The sequence below is a fragment of the Diadema setosum genome, chromosome 15 (assembly GCF_964275005.1).
Source record: "Diadema setosum chromosome 15, eeDiaSeto1, whole genome shotgun sequence".
Taxonomy (NCBI): Eukaryota; Metazoa; Echinodermata; class Echinoidea; order Diadematoida; family Diadematidae; genus Diadema; species Diadema setosum.
The window spans coordinates 27,350,409-27,373,682 of record NC_092699.1 but is presented as its reverse complement, the minus strand read 5'-3'; the positions used below and the strand labels follow the sequence as shown (position 1 = coordinate 27,373,682).

Below are 23,274 nucleotides of genomic sequence, written 5' to 3'. Positions count from 1 at the left end.
GTAAATAGCACTAATAATCTTCATCAACATCATCGTCATTATCATTATCAGTGCCATCAAGTATGAAGCAGTGTATTCAGATGCATCCGTTCACACATACTACTGGACACATACACACACACACACACACACACACACACACTCACTCACTCACTCATTCACTTATACTATATGGCTGATATACCTTTAATACTTCAACCTGATCTTGTTGTATATCTTTGTACAATGGTGCACAAATAATGAATGATCAAGAGTGTAAGAGTTCAAGACTTTGCAGCAGGTAAAAGAGGAGATACCTGGTACTCTATGATGAGCAAAAGGCAAGTAGAAATGAACAGCCCATCTATCATCAAACAGATAATATTTGTCCTTTTCGCAAATCAAAACCATTCACTATTTGTTTTATGCAACACCTCCTGATGCCAAGTCCAGAATGTAACAAAACTTAAAAACCTGCAAGTTATGGGAATTCAGTGTACATGTGCATGTATTGTACATGTACACAGTTAGTGATGTTACCATCATGTACTATCCAAGACCATTCAACACTTTTTGTTTATTTATTTATTTATTTTTTTATTAATGAAAGCAAAATCGTGCAGTAGAGCCATTTAGTGAATATCCTGTGATTAGTTGCAAGATTTTATTTACCAGTACCGGTAGGTATTGTATGATGATTTCTATTCTTTCCTGATGTGTTTTAACACAGGGGACTGGATAGGTACACCACAGCTGACGATTTGTACAGGCGAGCTCATCTGGGTCTGGACTCGAAGGAGAGGTCTGAAAGGTAGGTCCAGGAACCAACAGTGGTCACACTCTCACTATAGTAAGGGACTGTGTAGGAGTGAGGCCTCTGCCTTCATCCAAGACTAAGATTGTTCAGTTTGTTGTGTCCGGACTTTCAGTTTTTGTCGTTCCTCCCTTTCGTTTCGCAAAAAAACTAATAATTTTTAAGGATTTTTACCACATTCTTTCCTTGAGTAATGATAACCAAGTAGGATATGTTAGATGTTTTGATAATAGAGTAACTGCGTGTAATTGCCCTTTGTCATTTACTGCATGGTCTAAAATAGTCTTCTGAAACGTTTACCGTCAGGCAGGTATTCATTCATTTGTATTTGAAGTTCTGCAACAATTGTTTCCTCCAATCTTATCCCATGACTTTGAAATGCCATAGTTGTGTTTTGTTTGTTTGTTTTTGTTTGTTTGTTTGTGTTTTTGTCTGTTTGTTTGTTTTAAATCCACATCATCACCATTTTAACCTGGTGATGTGAGATATGGCAATTTTCAACACAGTTCATGCTTTGCATCTTCAATTCCAACAAGCAGTGGGTAATATCTACCATCAGGTTGAAGTATGAGGTGTGCCAATCTTTTTTCCCCTCTCTTCCCCCCCCCCCCCCAAAAGCAGGCTCATTACAGTTTCCCATTACCATTTGTGCTGTTGTACTTCAACCCCTCCCCACATTATTCACTGTGGCCAATATTCACATTTCAAAGAGAAATGTGTTCAGAGTGAAACTGTTTCATCTGTATATATGCTCTTTCTCTTTGCAGGCAGTCAGTGTATGGTATCAACAAAATCAAGATTAATGTGAAATCCATCCCTCTACTTCTCATTCAAGAGGTAATATAAAATTGTATATTGCCTTCCAGTTTTGATAGATTGGAGCTCTTCTCCCTCAAAGTTTTGTAGTTTTATTCAGTGTGCTTGCCCCAGCATTTATCTGCAGCAACACCTAATGAGCACACAAAATTTTTGATATTTTGTTGATATCCTTTCCTCCATGTATGTCAAGTCAAATTCTCTTAGCATGCATATTGAATTGTCCAGCTGTATTAAATCTTGGAGCTGGTGTAAGAACATTGTAGTCATACATGTAGTATTTTGTATCGCTGAAAGAAATTGCCTAGAGACACCATCCAAAGTGCAAAGCAGTAGCAGGTTCTTTGAGTTCTATGCTTTGACCTCAAGCTTTGCTAAGACGTAATTTCAGTCAAGAAATTTATTGCCATTCAGCATAAATGAGACAGACAATTGTATAATAGAGTGATTGCATGGGGACAGGCAGTGGTCATACACATAGCATTACTAGTGCATTCGTGATTGACTGCCTTTACCAGCGCGAACACACTGATCACCTTCACTTGAAATAGGAGGTGATACGTTGATGTCAGCTGGTGTGATATCAATGGCAATGCTTTTCAAGACATCACATACAATGGTATCTGTATTCACTTTCGGAAACTCTTTGATGCCTAGCAAGCAAATGCTATTCCTGCCTGAGTATTGATCCGTATTGTGGACATCGTATAAACTTACACGCTTGAGATTGTCTGAGCTCTTCTGATTGAATGCCTTCTGCTCCTCAATTTCGGGCAGGTGCTGAACCCCTTCTACATCTTCCAAATCTTCAGCGTGACGGTGTGGATCGTGGACGAGTACCTCTACTACTCCTTCTGCATCATCGCCCTCTCCGTCCTCTCCATCTCTGTCTCGCTCTACACCACCAGGACGGTGAGTCTCGTATAAGCTGTGGTCACACCGGCAAAACTTCTCAAAGTTTACTTTCTTGAAGTTGTGCAAGTGTGGCCACAAACTTCGTGAAAACTCCTTGCTAAACTTCATTAGAAACTTCCCATGAACCCCTTCCGTCTCACTCTACACCACCAGGACGGTGAGTCTTGTATAAGCTGTGGTCACACCGGCAAAACTTCTCAAAGTTTACTTTCTTGAAGTTGTGCAAGTGTGGCCACAAACTTTGTGAAAACTCCTTGCTAAACTTCATTAGAAACTTCCCATGAACCCCTTCCATCTCACTCTACACCACCAGGACGGTGAGTCTTGTATAAGCTGTGGTCACACTGGCAAAACTTCACAAAGTCTACTTTCTTCAAGTTCTGCCAGTGTGGTTGCACCCTTCAAGAAAACTTCTTGCTAAACTTCATGAGAAGCAAACTTCCCACGAAAGTGAGGGGAATATCCCGAACTCCAGCGAGTCTTAAAGTTTGTACAGTCTACATGCATGAAGCTGAAACTTTGTGAATTTTGTCATGCGACAAGTCCAAATCCGTTTTGTGGTGCTTCCGAAGCACACGCTCATTGGGGTGCATGTGCATGCATTCCTTGTGTGGCAATCACCTTTCTTTGCTGCACAAACTTTGAGAGCTGAAACTTCACAAAGTTTGGCCACCAGTGTGAACATGAGCAAACTGTGCAAAGTGTTCACAAAGTTAAACTTCGAAAAGTTTTGCCACTGTGACTGCATCTATAGTGTACCATTCTCACTGATATGCATTGTGATGATGGAGAAGAAGACGAGATCTGGTTTTGTTATTATAAAAATGATGCACAGGATAGAGTGCGTTAGTGGAGGCGTAGCGCACTCGAGGGTATTTACAATTGTGAAACATGCACGAGGCGAAGCCGAGTGCATGTTGCATTACATTGTAAATACCCGAGAGTGAGCTGCGTCTCCACTAACGCCACGAAATAATCCTGTGCATCATTTGTTTTATAAAATGGGTCGAAAACTAACAACATTTTTCACGTACATTTGTGGATCAAGATGTCCGAAGATGTTCGTCCCAAACACGTCGCACTTGGAAATCCCGCACATATAAGTACTGTAGTACGTATAAGAGTATACGTACGCCACACATGTTATGCACGCAAGAAAGGCCGGCCGGCAGCCCGAACTAGAAGTTGTTTACAGGATTGACAGCGCGTATAGTAGCGCGCGACGCACTTGTAACAACTGATTGAGTGCGCACTGCTAGCGCAAACCTTGTGACGTACGTCGGCCGTGGATCCGGATGTTAGTGAGAAATTAATACAAGCACACGTGACTCATTTCAGCGCTTCCAGTTGGCTACATTCTTGAACCCATTTTATAATATTTTTTACGATATGATTGCAGTCAAACCTACTTTGCAGGCATGAAACCTTGTTGGTCGTAAAGGAGTCTGCGCCAAGACTACTACATGCAGCACCCTGTCACTGCAGCTTCTCAGAGGCTACAGTACAGGACCTATGGGAAAGTGCCAGTGGTGCATATAGTAGTCTTGGCACAGACTCCTTTATGACCAACAGGGGATTGTGCCTGCAAACTATAAAAAGTCAAACCTGCCCATGGCATCCATCGGTCCACCATCCCAACATGTAAAACAGGACTGATATTAGGAGAACAAGCATTTGCTTATTTGTGTGGCCCCCGAGTTGTGGAGTAACTCACCACTGGAAATCAGGAATTCCTCAACTGTAGCATGATTCAAATGCATCTCTTTATAAAATATATTGTTCACTATTAAACTTATGTAGGAGCTGTTGCAGCACAGAAGAATGTATTTACTTTTAGCATGATTCAAATGCATCCCTTTATAAAATATATTGTTCACTAAACTTATGTAGGAGCTGTTGCAGCACAGAAGAATGCATGTACTTTTGTTATACGCTTTACAAATTGAGATGTTGTCATTGTTATAGTCGCCACTTCTACTCATTTTTTTTTTCTTTCTGTAGCGTCTGCTAGAGATGAGTTATAGTGTTTCTTGACATCGTCATCAAAGGTGTCTGAGACATGATCCCAGACACTTGTGATGTGATCTCTATTGTTTATGTTTTTTCATCGATGAAAGTGGCACTATTCCCACATAGGTGTATAGTGGTATGATTATGTACTGTACAATTGGTAGTATATACAGTGTACATGTAGATATGTCACAGTTTTTCGTCAGTTTACATCATAGTCATTTAGGTTTCATTTTTTATCCTATTCCTGGGCCTTTCTCCCACTGCTGTTTTTTTTTTTTCCAGACCCCTGATTTCATCCCTAACCATTTTGATATCTGTTTCACAGCACAATCATATCTTTTTCCTTTTTCCCATTTCTCTGTCACGTCTGTGTATGAAATCATTATGCATTTTTCATTCCATGATATATCAAAGTCTTTATGTGATTTGCAAAGTTATATTATCCATATTCAATGATATAAAACTACACCTCTCTACCTAATTTGTTACGCCTTTCATTCTCCTTGTGTTCGCAGCAAGCGACCACCTTGCGAGCCATGGTCCGGTCCAACACCACCGTTCAAGTTCTTCGTCCAAATGGAGGTGACTCATTTTGTTGTTTACCCTTTAGTCACAGAAATTTTGCATTTCCGGGTAGAATTTATACTGTTTATTCTCCTCACAAACCTTTCCCGCAGTTTAGCTTTTCAGGATTTTATTTTTTCTCAAGATTTATAGTAATGATTTTACTTGTGGTATATTGGGTGTGTAAGGAATGATAGGTTATGACAGTCAGTTCATGCTATGTTGTGTTGATGTGCATTAACTTTTCTTTTACCTTGAGAGATGTTAGATATATACATCTACATCCAGGCATCTGTGAGTTGTTAAACAAGGTTTACTATGTAATTATTGATTTAGTTAAAGAGGGGGAAAAAGAATCTTTTACAGCCCATCTAAGCTTGCAGAAGTCTCTTAATGAATAAAAAGAGATGGAGTTTTGTTTTGTGCTCTCTCCCTTTCTATCTATCAATCTCTGTCTATCATTTCTCCATCCATCCATTTATCTACTGTATGTATATATGTATCAATCTGTCGGTCTGTCTATTCCTTTATTTGTCCATCCATCTATCTATCCATTTATGTACATTGTAAGTGTCTATCCATTCATCTATCTATCTATCTATCTATCTATCTATCTATCTATCTATCTATCTATCTACATATCTGCATATCTCCATACCTGTCCATCTGTTTCTCTATTCATCTCTCTCTCACTATCTATTTATATCCATCTGTCTGTCTTTCTATCTATCTATCTATCTATCTATCTATCTATCTATCTATCTATCTAATTATCTATCTATCTCTGATTTGGGAGAGTAGAAGTTGAGACGGTATGGGAGGACCAGCTGGTACCAGGAGATGTCCTCATCATTCCCTCCAGTGGCTGTACGATGACGTGTGATGCCGTCTTGGTGGCGGGGAACTGCATCGTCAATGAGAGCTCCCTCACAGGTAGGATTAGATCATGTGACCTGCATCTTCCTTGTCACTGTTTTGTTTTTGTTTTTTTTAACTACTGTAAAAGTGGAAATTTTCACTGTGTGGAAATATCTGCGCAATTTGCAAGACATAAAGCTAGCACAAATATTTAAAAATGTGAATATTTTGCTTGTTGTATTATAGACTTTGATTCGGATAAAAAGAAATATGCCAAATTCAACTTACCCGACCAAGCGTGAAAAATTCCTTGTGCAAAAATTTCTTCTTAGTCTCTGCCTGATGAGAAGTGGCCCTGAGCCTCTTTGATAGGCAATCAATAAATTATGATATTTGTTGGAGTATAAAGGTATTAAATGTGACATATTGGTGAGCTGCAAATGCCTTGTTCTAAAAGATGCTTGTATGACTCTTGAATGTATGTTTGCTTGTTTGGTTGGTTGGCTGTTTAGGTGGCTGGTTTATTTGTTATTGTTTGCTTGAATTATTCATGGTTGTAGTAAGGCATTTCTGCAGCATTTTATCCATTATCAAACATTCCAGGGACCACAGAAATGAAACACGACGATTGTTCTCAAAACACTTCAACATTCAATTTTTGCAGGGAACTGTCTCGGGTATTGATGATGATGATAATAGTGGCTATTATAGCACACAGGTTCACCTTTTAATGATTGCAAATAGATTTTGTGGTCCAATTCAATGGTTTTATACTTGCAAACCATCAATAGCTTGTTAAAGAAAGGAAAAGATGATTTTATAATATGCATGTGATACTTACAGGTTCATACCCGTATATGGTATGCCACATAGCTTTGAAAGCTGGCCCCAAAATGCAATTCAGGAGCTAAGGTGCTTACTCTTTTGAATTACTTTTAACCTCTGCTAGGGGAGAGTGTCCCCATCACGAAGACACCACTGCCCAACCCTGAGAGTGGAGAGTTGACATACTCCATGGACGAACACAAGCGACACACTCTGTTCTGCGGGACTCACGTCATCCAGACCAGGTTCTATGCAGAGGAGAAGGTCAAGGCAGTGGTTGTTCTTACAGGTGAGATACCTGGGTACTTGAATTTGTATGAATGATGTAGATAGTCTGGGTGCCAAAGTCAGATTTTTGGCCTAACCTTGTTTTACCATCCTCCCAATGTTTTATCGAGGGTGTTGAATCCAAATCTGGATGATGCAGCTCTTCAAAATGAATGTCTTTGTATGTGAAATTACAGAAATCAAATAAAGATTACTGAAAAAAAAAGAACCCTCCTACGTCCTTGAGTAATTTGAGATATTCAAGATGGCCACCAAAATGGCCACCACAATCTGAAATTTCTGCATTTTGAAGGTGCTGAATCCAAATCTGGATGATGCAACTTTTGTACTCTTTAGGATTCTGGGATATTCAAGATGGCCACCAAACATTTAAATTCCTGTATATTTCTTTAGCTGATAAAAGTTGAAAAGATTTGATGGTTTTAACCTGTTTTGAGGGTGCTGAATCTAAAGTTGAGAATGGGGTCAGTCACATCTGAAATCAAAGTCTGTGTAGATGAGATTTGAAGTTGGAGATGACTGCATGTAAACTCCACTCTGATGTATTTTGCCTTATTTCCTCGTTTTCTGTCTTGCTAGGTTTTTCCACTGCCAAGGGGAACATGGTTCGCTCCATCCTGTATCCCATGCCCACTGAAATCAAGCTCTTCAGAGACTCACTGCTCTTTGTTGCCATTCTTGCTGGCTTTGGTGAGTCTTTCCCCTCCCCCTCCCCCTTCTCTCCCCCTTGAAGGCCAATTCCAGTCTAGAGCTATCTCTCCTTGACTGAAAATATCAAAATCTGTTGTTTCCTTTCACCAGAGACACAAATTCCCAAAATTCTATGCATCTGCAGAAATTCTGGATTAACTCTTATTATGTCACCCGGCAACTTCCCACTGTGTAGCATGTTGTTTTCACACACGACCACTGGAGGATTGATGACACACTACACAAGCAGCTTCATAACAGTTATAGCTATGTGTGACAAACCCATCAGCCTCAAAAACTGTAATTATTAATATTGTTTTCAAAACTCCTTTTTAGTATGTTAGATTTGTTTTAAAGGTAATAGAATATTTATTGCAAAGATAATGCACTATTTTAGTTTTTTGTTAGCTTAGGTAGATTTTAGACTTTTGGATGAAGAGTTCCCTGTGATCTTAGAGGGAGAGAAGGGCAAGTCGGGAATACTCACAAATTTGAATGCATTTCAAACTCATCAGTGAGTTTTATCTTGATGATTTTCTGTCCTTGATTCATTGACCCTAATTCCAGCAGTCTTATTTTGTTTTGTTCTCTATAAAGAGAAGACTTGAATGACACTATCAATAGGTTGCTGGTCAAAAAAAGGTCATTATAACTTCATCTGCACACAAGTATTATGTCCAAGCTATTACATGTATTTTCTCTCATGTTGTCAAAAGGCATAGAAAGGTCAGGCAGGCACAAAGACCATTTCATAACCAGTCCTTGCATCTTTGTGTATTTATTTTCCAAGCATTGACCACAAGTTATTTACTCTGTGTAATCTGAATCTCTCTTTTTACCCCCCTTCCTCCAGCTTTTATTGGTTTTGCCTACACTGTGGTGGTGCTAGCATTAGATGAGGTATGTATATATGAGTATGTGGGTTATGTAGAAAGACTGCAAATATCTGACTTATGCTAGGTGGCTAATAGCTTGCTATAGACTAGGTCGGTTGGTGGCTTGAATGTTCTTTAGAATACCTGGTAGTGTCAGATACATGTGCCCTGTTGCATAAAACCCTTACCGCTGGACTTACCGCTCCTTTCTAGCAGTAAGTCTTCAAATTAGCAGTAAAGCTTATAATCCTTGATGCTGATTGGCTGTGACACCTAATTTTGACGGTAGTTACCACTGAAATTCAACGGTAAGTTTTATGCAACGGGCCACTGGAGCAGTGAATGGGTTCAATTATGCACTTAATCCAGTAGTTTGATTAGTGAATATTTGAGAAGGGCAGGGTGGTCCACAACTTGAAATCTGAGCATGCTGCAAGCTCGGAATCTGAAAATATTGCAGAAATTGTATGTGCATATCACGAGCATGTTGTACTCAATATTTCACTGCTTTTCTCTCTTTGTGCTGCTTACATTCAATCTTCAATGTTCAAGTATGGGTATGAAAAATTAAATAGTGAGGCAGAAGGACAAACTAAATTGGTGAAATGCTGAACCACAAAATCAAATGACTAAAGTGAAGGATCACTCTATCATGTAGGTGTCCACAGAATAACAATTTTTCCCTATTGACTACCACCTCCCTCTTTTCCCATGAATTTCTCAGACCGCAGTGAAGGAGATCGTTCTGAAATCTCTGGACATCATCACGATTGCCGTCCCCCCTGCCCTGCCCGCTGCCCTGACCATTGGGATGGTGTACGCCCAGCTCCGCCTCAAGAGGAGGGGCATTTTCTGCATCAGCCCCCAGCGCATCAACCTGTGTGGAGCCCTGGACATACTCTGCTTTGATAAGGTCAGTTGCAAACTGGGCAAGGCAGAAAGGTTTTAAATTCTTCATATATTGATAAAATATGGTGTAATATTAAAAGCATAATTTACCATATGCAGATGAAACAAAAACCAAACATTAGTGCTCTAAAATATTTCTACTATTAAGTTAGGGATAGAAACAACCACTGTAAAAATTTGAATTGGTAAAATGGATGTTAAGTATTTTTGAATATGCAAAATGTGAACAATAGATATAATAAAAATGCTTCCAGACTAAACCGTCTACAGTTACGGTTTATTGAGAACAATACAGATATCTCCGTATATTTTAGGCTTTATCGCGAAAATTTTATATGAGTGGATGTTTTGTGGTACAACAGACCTACACTTATGCGTTAAATGTCATATCTAAAACATTTTTTGTATTACTGTTCCCAAAGGTAAACAGGGCCTTTGAAATTGATATTAGTATTGGTATTGGTACTGGTATTGGTACTGGTATTGGTATTGGTATTGGTATTGGTATAGGTATCGGTATCGGTATCGGTATTGGTATTGGTATTGGTATTGGTATTGGTGTTGATGTTGATTTTGGTATTGGTATATGTGTTAGTGATTATATTGGTATCGATGTATATTGATGTTGAGGATACTGTGCAGATAAAGTGCTTGGGATTTTCATTTCCATTTGATGTTCTTGATGTTGCCTTGATAGTTGGCACTAGTCATTGGTCTATGTGCATGTCAAACTTGTGTGGATCCAGATCTTACTTAAACTTATATCTCTGTATTCTCCTCACCCCATGGTAGACTGGGACCCTCACTGAGGATGGACTGGACCTGCTAGGGGTGCAGGAGACCTCAGAAGGAGGGTATGTTTAGTTTTACCATGACTTTCCCCAGACTCACAATTTGTTCATTGATCATATATTGTTCTTTGGCTGACAAGACCTTGTCCCTCAAAAAACTTTTGTCATTCTTGCGATATTTTCATAAAGATAATATAAAAATTTGACGACATATATTGTAGAAGCATTGTTTTGGATTACACTAATAATGGTACTGTTTTGAAACTCAAATCAGTGTTATTGATATTCAAAATTGAGTGACGATTTTTTTTTTTTCTTCTCACCCCAGGGAAGATATGTAGTTTCTATGTCTGCTATGTGTGTCGAAAAAATGCCAAGAGGGATTATTGATACATCAGATGACTTGTTTGAAATGCACATCTACATCACAAAGATGAAAAACTGTAACTCCTATATACATGCTTGAATTATAATATTGTTTTGATTTCTATTTCCAGCTGAACTTTGCAAGTAGGTATCAATGATTGTTTTCCTCTTGTTCTTCTATGGTCAGTTTTGGCCCCATGATAGCCGACCCCACGTCGATCCCCATCGGTCCATTCGTGTCCACCATGGCTACCTGCCACTCCCTGACCTTCATCAACGGAGAGCTGGCCGGCGACCCCCTGGACATCAAGATGTTTGAAGCCACGGGATGGGTGAGTTATCTCCCCTCTGCTTCCTTAGCGGACTTGGATGTTTTCTCCTCGTTTTCAGTAGGAAAGTTGGGATAATGGTACGGTGTTTTGAAGTCAAATTGACAGGAAGTTTGTCTAGTATGTTTCAATAAGCAAAGTACTGTAAAAGTGTTGTTTTTTTTCGTAATTTAATAGTTGATATTTGTAGAGCGCCTTTTCCACTGGATACAAAGCGCTATGAGATGTCATCCCTGGTCGCCATGAGAGATAAAATATATAAAAATTACCAGGCAGTGACAGTACAAGTTCAGTGCATATAGAGTAAAAGCCCCAATTTTCGGACACTTGAGCTTTTTGCAATATTTATTCAACTCAAATAATTTTCCACAAAATGAAATCAATAATAATGTTTGTCACATATATCAAACTAATTTTTCGCAATATTGATTTTGTTAAACCGATCGTAAAATTTCACAAAATCCCCAAATATTATCACCTTGTCAATTCCCCAAAATTCGGACAGCGTCTCCAAAATCCGGACACGCGTGCAATGTCAGTACGCATACAAGGCCGCTGAAATATCCGCGCGCGCCATACCTTGTTGACGCAAGGTTGCATTGGCGATGTTGCGACGCCCGTTCGTGTCCGAAGTTTGGGGACTCTCCACTTGCATTCAGCCCCTGTACATTCATTCACTGCATCGGCACGTACGGAGATTTTGTTTGTCTTTTGTGTTTTTGAGGATACCATCATACTCTGAGCTTGCGATAAGCAAAAAATCTCACAACCAAACAGCGTAATTTTCAATTTTTTAGCACTTTTTCGGCGACCCCGATTCTTAACACGGGCCCTAATTTGTGCGCGCTTTGGAAAAATTGCGGCGATTCCGCAATTTTGACGGCAAAGTTTGGGATTTTAGATGGATTTTTGGAGGTGACTCGGGCATTTTCGTGTGGTGAACGAGTGTGCTAGTATGTGAAACGATGTGATATGCTTGTGCTGTGACAGTCGACTTTGCTGCCTTGTGATAAGTGGTAAGTGTCCGGATATTGGAGGCCGTCCGAAGATTGGGGTTCTTACTCTATAGGGATATCAAAATAAGTAGGTCTTCAAAATTTTTCACGCTTGGCTGGGTGAGATGAATTTCATGTGTTTTTATTTCCACAGAATCAAGACATTTATTAGCGGAACATTGACATGCAAAAATATTCACATGTTTTTATTTTCGCACTGGTTTGTTGTCGCTCAAAATGCTTGAAAATTCCCACTCAACAAAAATTTCCACTTTTACAGTTAGCATTTTAATAATAACCTAAGGAATCAAGAAATGTAATACTCTTCATCCTGCACATTGCTGCATAAAAGTTTTATGTGCGCGTCGCAAAATGTGTGAAGTAACTGTCTCTGTAAAGAAGGCTATTGGAGAATGAAAAGACTAAACCATATTGTAGGTAAACGAAGAATCATTCAATTGAGTATCTGGATATATTTCACTCTGTCATCGTGTATCTCTTTGTATGGTTTCGTCATGTTTAAGCAGTGAAGGGAAGACGTACAGTAGTAGAACAAGAGGAAGTGGAAAAAGATATCAAACTCGTTAGAAGGAAGGAGGTGAAAAGTGTGTTGCACAAGATAAGTAGGCTTAGCATGCATAATAGTTCCCTAACTCCTATGCGCTTCCTCTTGTCGTAAGAAGAGGGCATTGCTGTGACATTAAGTGGTGCTAGCAAATCTACATGTAACTCTCCGAATTGAAGAAAGCAATGAATTTTGGGATAATTTGTGTTTGAATAGTGTGAACAAATTCGGATCAGTTTTTTTTTGGGGGGGGGGTTGTTCATAGATGTGTGTCACCCACAAGTTCTATTTGTATTGATCAAAAAAAATATAGTGGATAGTGATACCAGCTACAGAACCATTTACAGACCTGTATGTCCCATGACCTTTGACCTTTCAAGTGGGAGAACAAGTAAACCAGAATGTAAGAGTTGCTACAGGCAGAAGGGCAGCTGGGGGAGGTTTAGATGCATTGAGGTTATGCTACATTCTGTGCAAATTATTCAGGGGCACCATCTTGAATAGCCCCTCAAGACACAAAGGTACATTGTAATTGAATTGTGTGGTTAAAATATAATCCATAGATTAAAAGGAGTGAAAAAATAGGTGTCCTTTTCACACATATACATCAGTTCACATTCACTATTGGATGTTTGTTGGCATACGTGATCCGTCACGCAGTTATGGAGACTAGATTTGCGTAGGATGATCAATGAGCAACATGAAAAACTACCGTTGTAAGTGCAAGCCATGGAGACGAGTCTTCCAAACCTTTTCCATGGAGTCCATCAGTTTATATGTCTGTGAAAATTTATAGACAGTACCAGGGGGGTGTTTCATAAAGCTGTTCGTAAAGTTACGAACGACTTACGAGCGACTGGTGATCAGTTCTGATGTGCTATACTAATCAGAATTTCCATAATTCAGCACAAGAACTGATCACCAGTCGCTTGTAAGTTGTTCGTAACGTTACGAACAGCTTTATGAAACCCCCCCCCCAGCTGGTATATTTCTTCATTAAGGCTCTGGTAGTACATGTAACTTGCAGTATTGACAGAGGACATTTTTAAAGACACATGTTTGTGGGTTTTGCATTCTTTGTCCCAAAGACAATGCATGAACATGGGGATACAGAAGGTGGCTTGGTATGTAGAATCTGATTTCAATCTGCATTAATGTCACAACAAGTTTCCATACAGTCATGTATAAACACTCCACACGAATCACTGACTAGCCACCCACCCGTGACATTTTACAAAAAGCATTGTCGTAATTCATCAGTGATAAGCGTCATCACATCCATTGTCATTATCATTGACATGTGATCGCAACTTGAAGGGCAATCGTTTTGTTGTCACGATTACAATATGCTTTGTCTTATGAATATTACAGTAAAACAATGTTCATTTCAGACTGACTGTGCAGTGTATAATCCAACTCTGCTGATTCAATGCAATCTTTATCATCAAACATTTATGTGCATGAAAATTAGTCATGGAAATTTCTTTTATTGTCAAGTTCTAATCATATGAACACATATGAATTTAGGTTCATTCCTCCAGTGCTATTAACATTAATATCGTCAATTTCAGGCTGTTTTTGTCAAATTTCACGTACCAGACAGAAGTTCATGAAATTGTCATACATAACATGTATTTTTGTTCATATCATCACCAAAGCTACCATTAATTATTGATTATCCATGGTTCACAGCTGCTGTATAGAGAATTTCCAGTTCACATAAACAAGGCATTGATTGTTGTCCAAAATTCTTCCAGAGACCTACAGTGTACTTTGTAATATTTGTGCTATGGGGACACCTAACTTATTCAATCAATGTTCCGTGATTTTTTTTTTTTTTTTGAGTAATTCCTGTCATTTTAGACTGATGGCTCAAGAATTATGCAAGTTCAGTCAAATGTGCATAGCAGATTGTATTACAGTACCGGTCACAAAAAGTGGCTTGAAAGCAGCTTTTGTAAGGTATTGTTGTTCGGAGGTGGATGTCAGTGTGTTATCTGTTTGAGCTGTAATGAAAATTTTCTGTTGGTCTGCTTTTCACTCTACAGTTGTATTTTTAATAAAAGTCAAATTGAGTCGGCGGTGGAGATCCTCCTTTTCAACAACATGATATCCTGTTAAACTCCAAGTAACAGTTTTGGCCTCTCCATGTGATGATATCATGCTCGTGCAATCATGACACTATGCAGCTGCATTTGCTGGTCAGGTGACCACACTGTTAATCACATGACATGATCTAATCACATGACATCACATTCCTCTGCTCATATGCCACATAATATTTTGCTGATTTAGTCGTAAAATGTAATGACAATAAGTGATGTTCAAAGTTGTCACCCCTAGCTAATGACAAATGTATTCAACTGAACGTCTTCTCATTTTTTTTTTTTTTTTTTTGGTACCAGGCTGTGATGAGGGGAGTCTATCAATTTTTGTAACAAGACTGTCCCTTTGTTTTTTGGAAAACTGTCCATAGAAATGAAAAAAAAAAAAAAGCATCGTGATCATGATATTGTAAGTGATTTGGTAGAGCATTATCACACCACCTGTTTTTAAAGTGGCCAGTGAATGTCTACTGTATGTACACTGTACATGCATATCAAGGTGCATCAACGAATGGATAGCCAGTAGGATGATGAACACAATTGTGCTTGGATTTACTGCTATGTATCCTTGAATGTGGCAGCTTGGCTTTTGAGACTGCTGCTGAGAGCATGCTGCAAGTGCACCGTAGGTTCAGGGTTTTCTACCAGTGAATGGGTGATGATATGATGTGAGACACTTTAAAAAACTGTGATGTGGTTGGTTGGGGATATATAAAAGGTGATTATTCTTATTCTTATTTCCATCAGTATCACTAATATCAGTATTAAAGTATTGTCAAAGTTATTTGTCATCAATTATTCAGTCATCCACAAAAGGAAAAGATATCTTTTCCTTATCCTTTTCCTCTTCCTTTTTTTCCTTATCTTTTCATATATGTACAAATGACACATGATGTGTGTGTGCTTTTGCGTATTCTGTAAAACCAGAAACTTTTGATAATGCTATGGAGCTGATGATTTTTTTCGCAGCAAAAAAAAACTTGTTCGAATTGCAGCTGGAATTCAATGCATTGAGTAGGCAAAAAACTTTCATGTGCATTTTACTTACATTAATCTTGGCACCTTGCAAAATTTGCAAAAGTTTCATACACATGAAATTTTTTTTTACAGTTAGTTTGCTTCATGTAAAACGCAGAGTAACTTCCCGTTGCCTGGATCTGCTGACTGACTGTTGACTGACTTTCTGTAGGTTCTAGAGGAGTCCAATCCGGCAGAAACCAGTAACTATGACGCCATGGTTCCCACAGTTGTTCGCAGTCCAGGCAAGCATGCAGATCTCAAGGCTGAGGTTGATACAGGCGAAGAGGTAATAGTCATGTGATATTCGCTTGTTACTTTCAAAGCAAAGATTGCCATGTGAGTCATTTCCCTTGCTTGATTAGATTAGGTGGATTTCACATGTTTATAATTTCTGGGAATCAAAATATGAAGTATATGAAGTACAGTTGTAGTAAGACATAACTATCAAAAATTTATGTACCTTTATTTTTTCAGTAATTTTATGTCACTCTAAATGCATGGAAATTTTCACTTTTACAATATCCATTTGATGTGAAATATGTGCGAAATACGAGTAGACATGCAAAGTGCATTGTATGTGCAAATATCAGGTGTTTTCACACCCCAATTTTGGCAGTGTGACTCTACTAAAAATACATTTACAATTCAGGTATGTCCCTGGTCTTTTACTTGAAGTTGTTGTATTTGTAAAAGTTTTATATGACGTTACAGCATTAAGCAGATCTTCCCAAGATAGAAAAAAAAAATATTGAAAAATCTGAATATGTTGGCAGTTAGCTTCATTCCCCTAATATCACAAATTGAAATGCAATTACGTTGCTAAGACCTAGTTCGATCTATCCATCTCCATGGTAACGCAGGACGCAGGCGAAATTGGCATCATCAAGCAGTTCCCGTTCTCCTCCAGCCTCCAGCGCATGAGTGTGATAGCCAGGGCCATGAACGCCAAGCACATGACTGTCCACTGCAAAGGGGCACCGGAAAAGATCGCCTCACTCTGCCTACCAGACACAAGTATGAATGGGTGGGACTGAGACAAACTTGTCTCTTTCCAAGGGGATATTTTGAGCTGCAGATGCTGTTGATGCATGAATCATGCTATGTATTTCTTGCAGCCATTTTCACATAATGAGCTTAATTTCAGTGAGCTCCCCTCATTCATAATTTTGAACATACAAATATTTTGTACATACCTGGTATCTTGTATGCCAAAAATATTGCACATTATCATTTTATGTGCTATAGTTCAGTGGAGAGCAGAATTTGAAAATAATTCCAAATTATTTAACATTTCATTTTAACAATAATCACGTCACAGGAACTGTGCCCATCCTATCCTGGCTTATGCACAGGCTATCAATGTATCAGTATAACTAACTTTTAAAACAAAAGTTATAATTTGATATACATGTACATCTAAGGAAAGTTAAAAATTTCTTGTGTTAGTTGTTTTTGTGCAGTATTCAGTTAATGCTAGATTGCACACAAAGGAATAGTTAGCAAAGTTTCATTAAAAAAAAAAAAATGAGTGAAAAGTTGTGAAATGATCAGTCAAGATATCATGAAGAATTCCCAGCGGGCATTACCTGAACGTATGGGACATGAAATCATGGTGTGGTTATATTTCATCATTATGCCTGCAGTTCCAAATAACTTTGAGGACACCCTGCGATCCTACACTGCCGACGGCTTTAGGGTTCTGGCGTTGGCATGGAAACCCATGGACCCCGGTCTCCAGTGGCACAAGGCACAGAAAATACAAAGGTAGGGATGTGACTGCCGCATGGTTGGATTTACTCTTAACCTGTTGAAGGATAGTCCAGAGGATACTCGGGCAGGCGTCTATAGGAAGTGTACGTTATAGCAAAATCACCTCATCCTCAATGGGTAAATGCAATTTTCTTTGAGCTGGAGGTGGTGGTCTGTGTTCACTACAAAGATGGCATAGTATATAGTAGCTATCTGCCCATGCTTTTGCTTCACATTGCTAAAACCTTGCAAGTCCACTATTGCCTTGGGCAAGTTGAACTCACTGTGTGGTGAGTGAAATGAATTGATACTTAGCACGATTTCCTGCTCACTGTGATGGAAAGGAGAGTGTGGAGACAGTAGCGATGTAGCTTGAGTAACAGCTGCACTGGGATGTCGCAAGGTAGCTTGAATAGCAGCTGCACTGGAATGTCGCAAGCTTAGCAGACAGTAGACTGAAATGTACCAGTTATGGGGGTAATGGCTGAGGGGACCGCTAAGAATTAGAGTGAGGCTAGCAGAGGTATTCCTGTGGCATAGAGAACAGCTCTGACACTTAATCGCCTCATGGCGTAGATAAGTGGCTCATTCAGTTTCTCTGTGTTCCCCAGTGGGGAACCAATTGTGAAGTGAGAAAACTGTTCAGACTTTAGTCATGGATATCAGTGCCCAAGAAGATGATGGCTGGATGACCTAGCATTGGGTATACAACTGATTTGAGGTCACATAGTGACAGAAACAAAAACAAAAACAAACACAAGACGTGTTTAGGCATCAATTAGTAATATTGTTGGCTTAGTATGTGATGAAGATATGCGACAAAAAAACAAAGTACCAGACGCTTATTGGTGGACAAAAAAAAAAAAATTGCAGGGGTAAGGAATGCACAGGTACACAATACAAAAACTGGTATTGGCTTGTGTTCACACCGGAGATGTAAGTGAACGGCACTACATGTGCATTCGACAACTTGGTCCAATGCCCAGCTGGGCGAATGGGAAAAATGTCCTCCACATTGAACTGCACATAGTGTTATGTTGTGTGGATTTGACTGAAAAGCTGTGAAATACTGTAGTTAATGCAGAAATTTGGGATAATAGTTTTATTTCTTGAGTCACGTGATATTGCATGTAATCCTCTGAAAATCCTTGTTAGTTATTCTCCATATTTCTGAGCAAAAACAATGTGCAGGCACAGATGTGCAAAATGAATTATCTTGTTTATTTCTTGCCCAAAATATATACATCCCAGTTTTGCTGAACATTGTGTGGTTGAACTAAACACACTTTATATTCTCTATGGCACTCTTCTATATAATCTGACTCTTCACCATACCAGCATAGCTTTATGCATGGTCTGCTTTGTGGGGTGACTGCATCAAGTATAAGCATATCATATTGCACATGTGACCTGAATGCCATGATTTGATTGGTCCATCATGGAATTCCTATACCCCTATTTCAGGGACTCAGTGGAGAAGGACCTGCAGTTCCTAGGCCTCCTCATTCTCCAGAACAAACTCAAGCCAGAGACGATCCCCGCCATCAGGGAACTCCACGATGCTAACCTCAGAACTGTTATGATTACAGGTATCAGTATTAAAAATGTTGGGTGTTCTTTTCTTGTTTTGTTTTTTCCATGATGTTCGGGAGACACTTTTATGTGCTTACACCTGTTAAAGTAACATGTCACTGAGTTGGTAAGGCAAGTACTTGACATTATGTTGAACTACACTGTAAATGATTACTCTAGATTAATACAGAGGTGCCAACTGTGCCAACTTTTTGCAGTGTTTTATGCATTTTTTTTGCCAAAAATACTGTAGGTCTCATGGAAAATACTGTTTTCCCAAATTGTATTACAACACATGTTTATTGCAGGAAAGGTAAAAATACTGTTTCCCCCCACCCCCCCCCCCCAAATATGCCTTTTCAGCCCTGAGAAAACTTCCAAGTTGTTTTATCTAAGGTTGGCATCCCTGCCCTTTCACTTCCTTACTTTTTCAACAAGCACAGATATCCGGATGCTGATAACGAGTAGAGATTATCTTGTCCCCCTTATCCGCACTTTTTCACTTTGGTCTTTGGTTTTGGGACTGGAGTGATTCTACATCGGAATTGGATGTGTAACTCACAGTAGGGTCAAGTTTTTGGGGAATTAACTGACCGCTAACGAGAGACATTAGCATGTTGCAACAGAGTGCATTGGCTTATAAAGGCTTAGAAAAGATCTGGCATAACTTGCATTTGGGTAGTACTTAAAGGGATGGTACAGTATTGGTGGAGATGAGAATTGGGCTTTTAACTTTTTGCGAGATACCAAGAAAACACTTATAAAATAGTACAGAGCAAAACATTTTAAGAGGAATTCAAAGTTTATTTGATGAAAATCGGGTCTGAAATGACTGAAACGTCCAAAAACAAAGTAAAACAAAGCAATCGTAATAAAGTGTGGGTCCCACACTTACTAGAATCGCTCTGTTTTGGATATCTCGGCCATTTCAAAACCAATTTTCATCAAATAAACATTGAATTCCTCATGGAATTACATGCTCTTTCATATATCATGAGGTTTCTCATTATCTCACCAAAAAATGTGAGAAACCTGAAATTAGGTCTCAACCAAAACTATACGATCCCTTTAACCCACATTGGCCAGAAATGTTCAGATTTGCTTATCGTTTTCAAACTTGAAAAAAAAAAAAAGATGACTTGTATATTCCTCAAAGAAAAGAGTAAAGTGGGTTTTTTTTTTTTCATTCTCTCTCTCTCTCTCTCTTTTTCTGTCATGGAATGCAGGAGACAATATTTTGACGGCGGTCAACGTTGCCAGGAAGTGTGGTATCATCCAGCCAGGGGGGCGTGCCATGCTGGTGGAGGCTGCCACGCCCCTTAACGGTGACAAACTGGACGTTCAGTACAGTGTGATGGAATATCATGACACCAAGGAAGAGCTGTGCACAAAAGGAGATTTGGTGAGGAGGAGGAGGAGGAAAAAAAAGACAAACATATTCCTCTTTTTTTTTTTGTATTCTTAAATATGTACATGTATTCCTTTAGCATAACGTCGCTGGGGCGACAAGACCTCTTATCTACAAAATGTCAAATGTTCAGGAGAGCCAAAAAACATGGCGGCCAGAGCACTATACCGAATGGGACAGCCGTTCCTTTGACATGCCATGGTGGCTTCATTTTTGGGGTAAGACAACTAGGATATGGACAGGACATCACTTAACCGATTATTTGACCATAAATGCAAAAAAGTCATTTTCACCAAAATTGCAGATACAAGGTCTTGTCACCCCAGCGACGATAACATAACCAAAGCTCAACCAAGACTCGCAGAGCAATCTTTTCTTTGTTACCTCAATCATTGCTTTAATCTTCTCACACACAGCAGCATGCATTTACATACTAAGAAGCTTAAAATTAGTTAATTTACAGAATGAGAATATATATGTATCTACATGAGTACATACTGAACACACCATTTCATTGTCACACTGTGTGAATGGGTAAAGAAAAACTGGCTGTGTATTGGTCGAGAGTACATTTATTTCTGTGTTTCTGTTGCATTTCGATAAACTTCACTTATTTAAAACTTTGTGAATCACCCAAGTTCCTTTATTTATTTGTAAAATCAATCGAAAAAAGGAAATGTGTGTTGCTTGTTTGTCTCATCTTGATGCGTCCCTGTCTGTGTCGATGTCGCAGGGTGTTGGAGAGATCATGGTAGACGTGGAAAACAGGAATGGGACGACGTACGCCATGGATGGCAAGACGTTTGGCGTTATCAGAGAGTATAATCCAGAACTCATGAACAAGGTAGGCCGAATCTAAGATTTTCTATCCATTTCACCTTTTATAAACAGAGTGTTACACTGTATATGCCGAATATTTCGCAAGGTTTTTACTTCTTTGAATTTTGTGACTCGGGTACTATTTGCGAATTTAAAAAATGAAAATATTAACTCTCATCCCGACATGAATGTGTCGTTCAGTCGTGTACTCCACAATCACAGGCTTGCACAATCACGAATTTAAACACTTGCAAAATTGTCGGGAAGTCCTGGCTTGCGAAAAATTAGACTTGCTATATGTATGGCGTATACAGTACTGTAAAAGTGGATATTTTTGCATGACTAATTTTTCGCGCTCGGCCGGGCAAGGAGAGTTTCGTGTTTTTAATTCTGCGGAATCAAGACATCAGCTAACGGAACATACGGCAGGCAAAAATATTTGTGTGCTTTCATTTTTGCGTGAGTTTCTGGTTGCGCGAAATGCGTGAAAATTTCAACACCGTGCAAATTTCCACTTTTACAGTAGTCTACTCAAATTTCAACAGCTCCCCCCCCCCCCCCCCCAAAAAAAAAAAAAAATGCATGAGTCTGTCAGAAGGCTAGACTGGCAGATCATGGAATATATTCATGGCAGGCAGTTATAGGTCAACATGTTTTTTTGTTATAGATTCATCCTGACAGTATACTATATATTCACTGCAGGATTACAACAATATATGTTCAGTTATGGACTCGCAGTGAGCACTTTAATATATCAAGTTAATATCCACATGAATCTCACGGATAGACTCACCCCCACAGTACGCATGCTTATATTGATTTTCGGAAAATATTGGCATACCAGTGTATCTATTTATAATGTATCTAGTGATGACTCATATCTATGAAATATATTCATGACAAGTATATGTCAGCAAAGGTCTTCTGATGTCGGTTTGTATCCTCTTCTCTCCTCCCAACCGTCAGTTGTCTGTCCATGCCGGCGTGTTTGCTCGCATGTCTCCCGACCAGAAGATGCAGCTGATCGAAATTTTCCAGAAGTTGGAATACCACGTTGGAATGTGCGGGGACGGAGCCAATGACTGCGGTGCCCTCAAGCTGGCCCACGCAGGCGTGGCCCTGTCGGAGGCGGAGGCATCGGTGGCGGCGCCCTTCACGTCCAAGATCCACGACATCTCTTGCATACCGACTGTCATGAAGTGAGTTTACTGTGATACTGTCTGTCTGCTCAGTCAATTGGTCCATCTATACATCTTTCCAATTTTTATCTGTTTTTGCATTTGTACATCACATCAATAAGTGCTTTATTTACTGACTTACTGCAAAATTGCTCTACTTGGAGTGTAGGATAGCTTTGCTTTATCTGTAGCGAGTTTGTATTACAGGACACATTCTTCGGCCCTGTGCCCAATCCTCTACTCTGAAGACCAGCGGGTCTACTTTGTCTAACATCTGTGCTTTCACCCAATATATGGCTACTTGGAGATAACTTCTCCCATCTCATCCCCATGCATAAGCTCCCAAAACACAGCCAGGTTGTAATCCGTCAGGAAATAATCAGTATGTCTCAAATGATTTACCAATGTGTTTGCCGAAGACGCACTCTCTCTCTCACACACTACCTACTTACTCCTTTCTGCCACTCAGGGAGGGCCGCGCCTCTCTCACCACCTCCTTTGGCATGTTCAAGTTCATGGCGCTGTACAGCATGATCCAGTTCACCTCGGCCATGATCCTCCTCTGGGACTCCGGTTACCTCGGCGACCTGCAGTTCCTCTACATCGACATCATCCTCAGCACGGTGGTGGTGCTGCTCATGGGGCGCAACGAGGCGTACCCCATCCTGGCCAGCGTGCCTCCCCCGCCCCAGCTCATGGAGGTGACCATCATCTTCTCCATGGTGGCCAACGTCTTTGTCCAGTGCGTCCTGCAGGGGGGCATCTACGCCCTGACCCAGCAGCAGGTCTGGTGAGTGCACTGTCACAGAGAAGATGCCATTCCAAGTACTG

At 39.6% G+C, this 23,274-nt stretch overlaps 1 protein-coding gene across 1 annotated transcript in view; it reads left to right on the top strand.

Moving 5' to 3' along the window:
• LOC140239233 (polyamine-transporting ATPase 13A3-like) overlaps nt 1–23,274 on the top strand; it is a 60,414-nt gene that overhangs the window by 31,541 nt on the left and 5,599 nt on the right. The window contains exons 6-24 of the mRNA XM_072319110.1: nt 710–790; nt 1,561–1,630; nt 2,387–2,521; nt 5,053–5,119; nt 5,903–6,034; nt 6,909–7,073; nt 7,652–7,762; nt 8,616–8,662; nt 9,362–9,550; nt 10,339–10,400; nt 10,891–11,035; nt 15,887–16,003; nt 16,578–16,731; nt 17,361–17,481; nt 18,931–19,055; nt 20,265–20,440; nt 21,180–21,290; nt 22,232–22,464; nt 22,913–23,233. Of these exons, the coding sequence (XP_072175211.1) occupies nt 710–790; nt 1,561–1,630; nt 2,387–2,521; nt 5,053–5,119; nt 5,903–6,034; nt 6,909–7,073; nt 7,652–7,762; nt 8,616–8,662; nt 9,362–9,550; nt 10,339–10,400; nt 10,891–11,035; nt 15,887–16,003; nt 16,578–16,731; nt 17,361–17,481; nt 18,931–19,055; nt 20,265–20,440; nt 21,180–21,290; nt 22,232–22,464; nt 22,913–23,233 (2,562 nt within the window). The remainder of the gene's footprint in view (nt 1–709; nt 791–1,560; nt 1,631–2,386; nt 2,522–5,052; nt 5,120–5,902; nt 6,035–6,908; nt 7,074–7,651; nt 7,763–8,615; nt 8,663–9,361; nt 9,551–10,338; nt 10,401–10,890; nt 11,036–15,886; nt 16,004–16,577; nt 16,732–17,360; nt 17,482–18,930; nt 19,056–20,264; nt 20,441–21,179; nt 21,291–22,231; nt 22,465–22,912; nt 23,234–23,274) is intronic.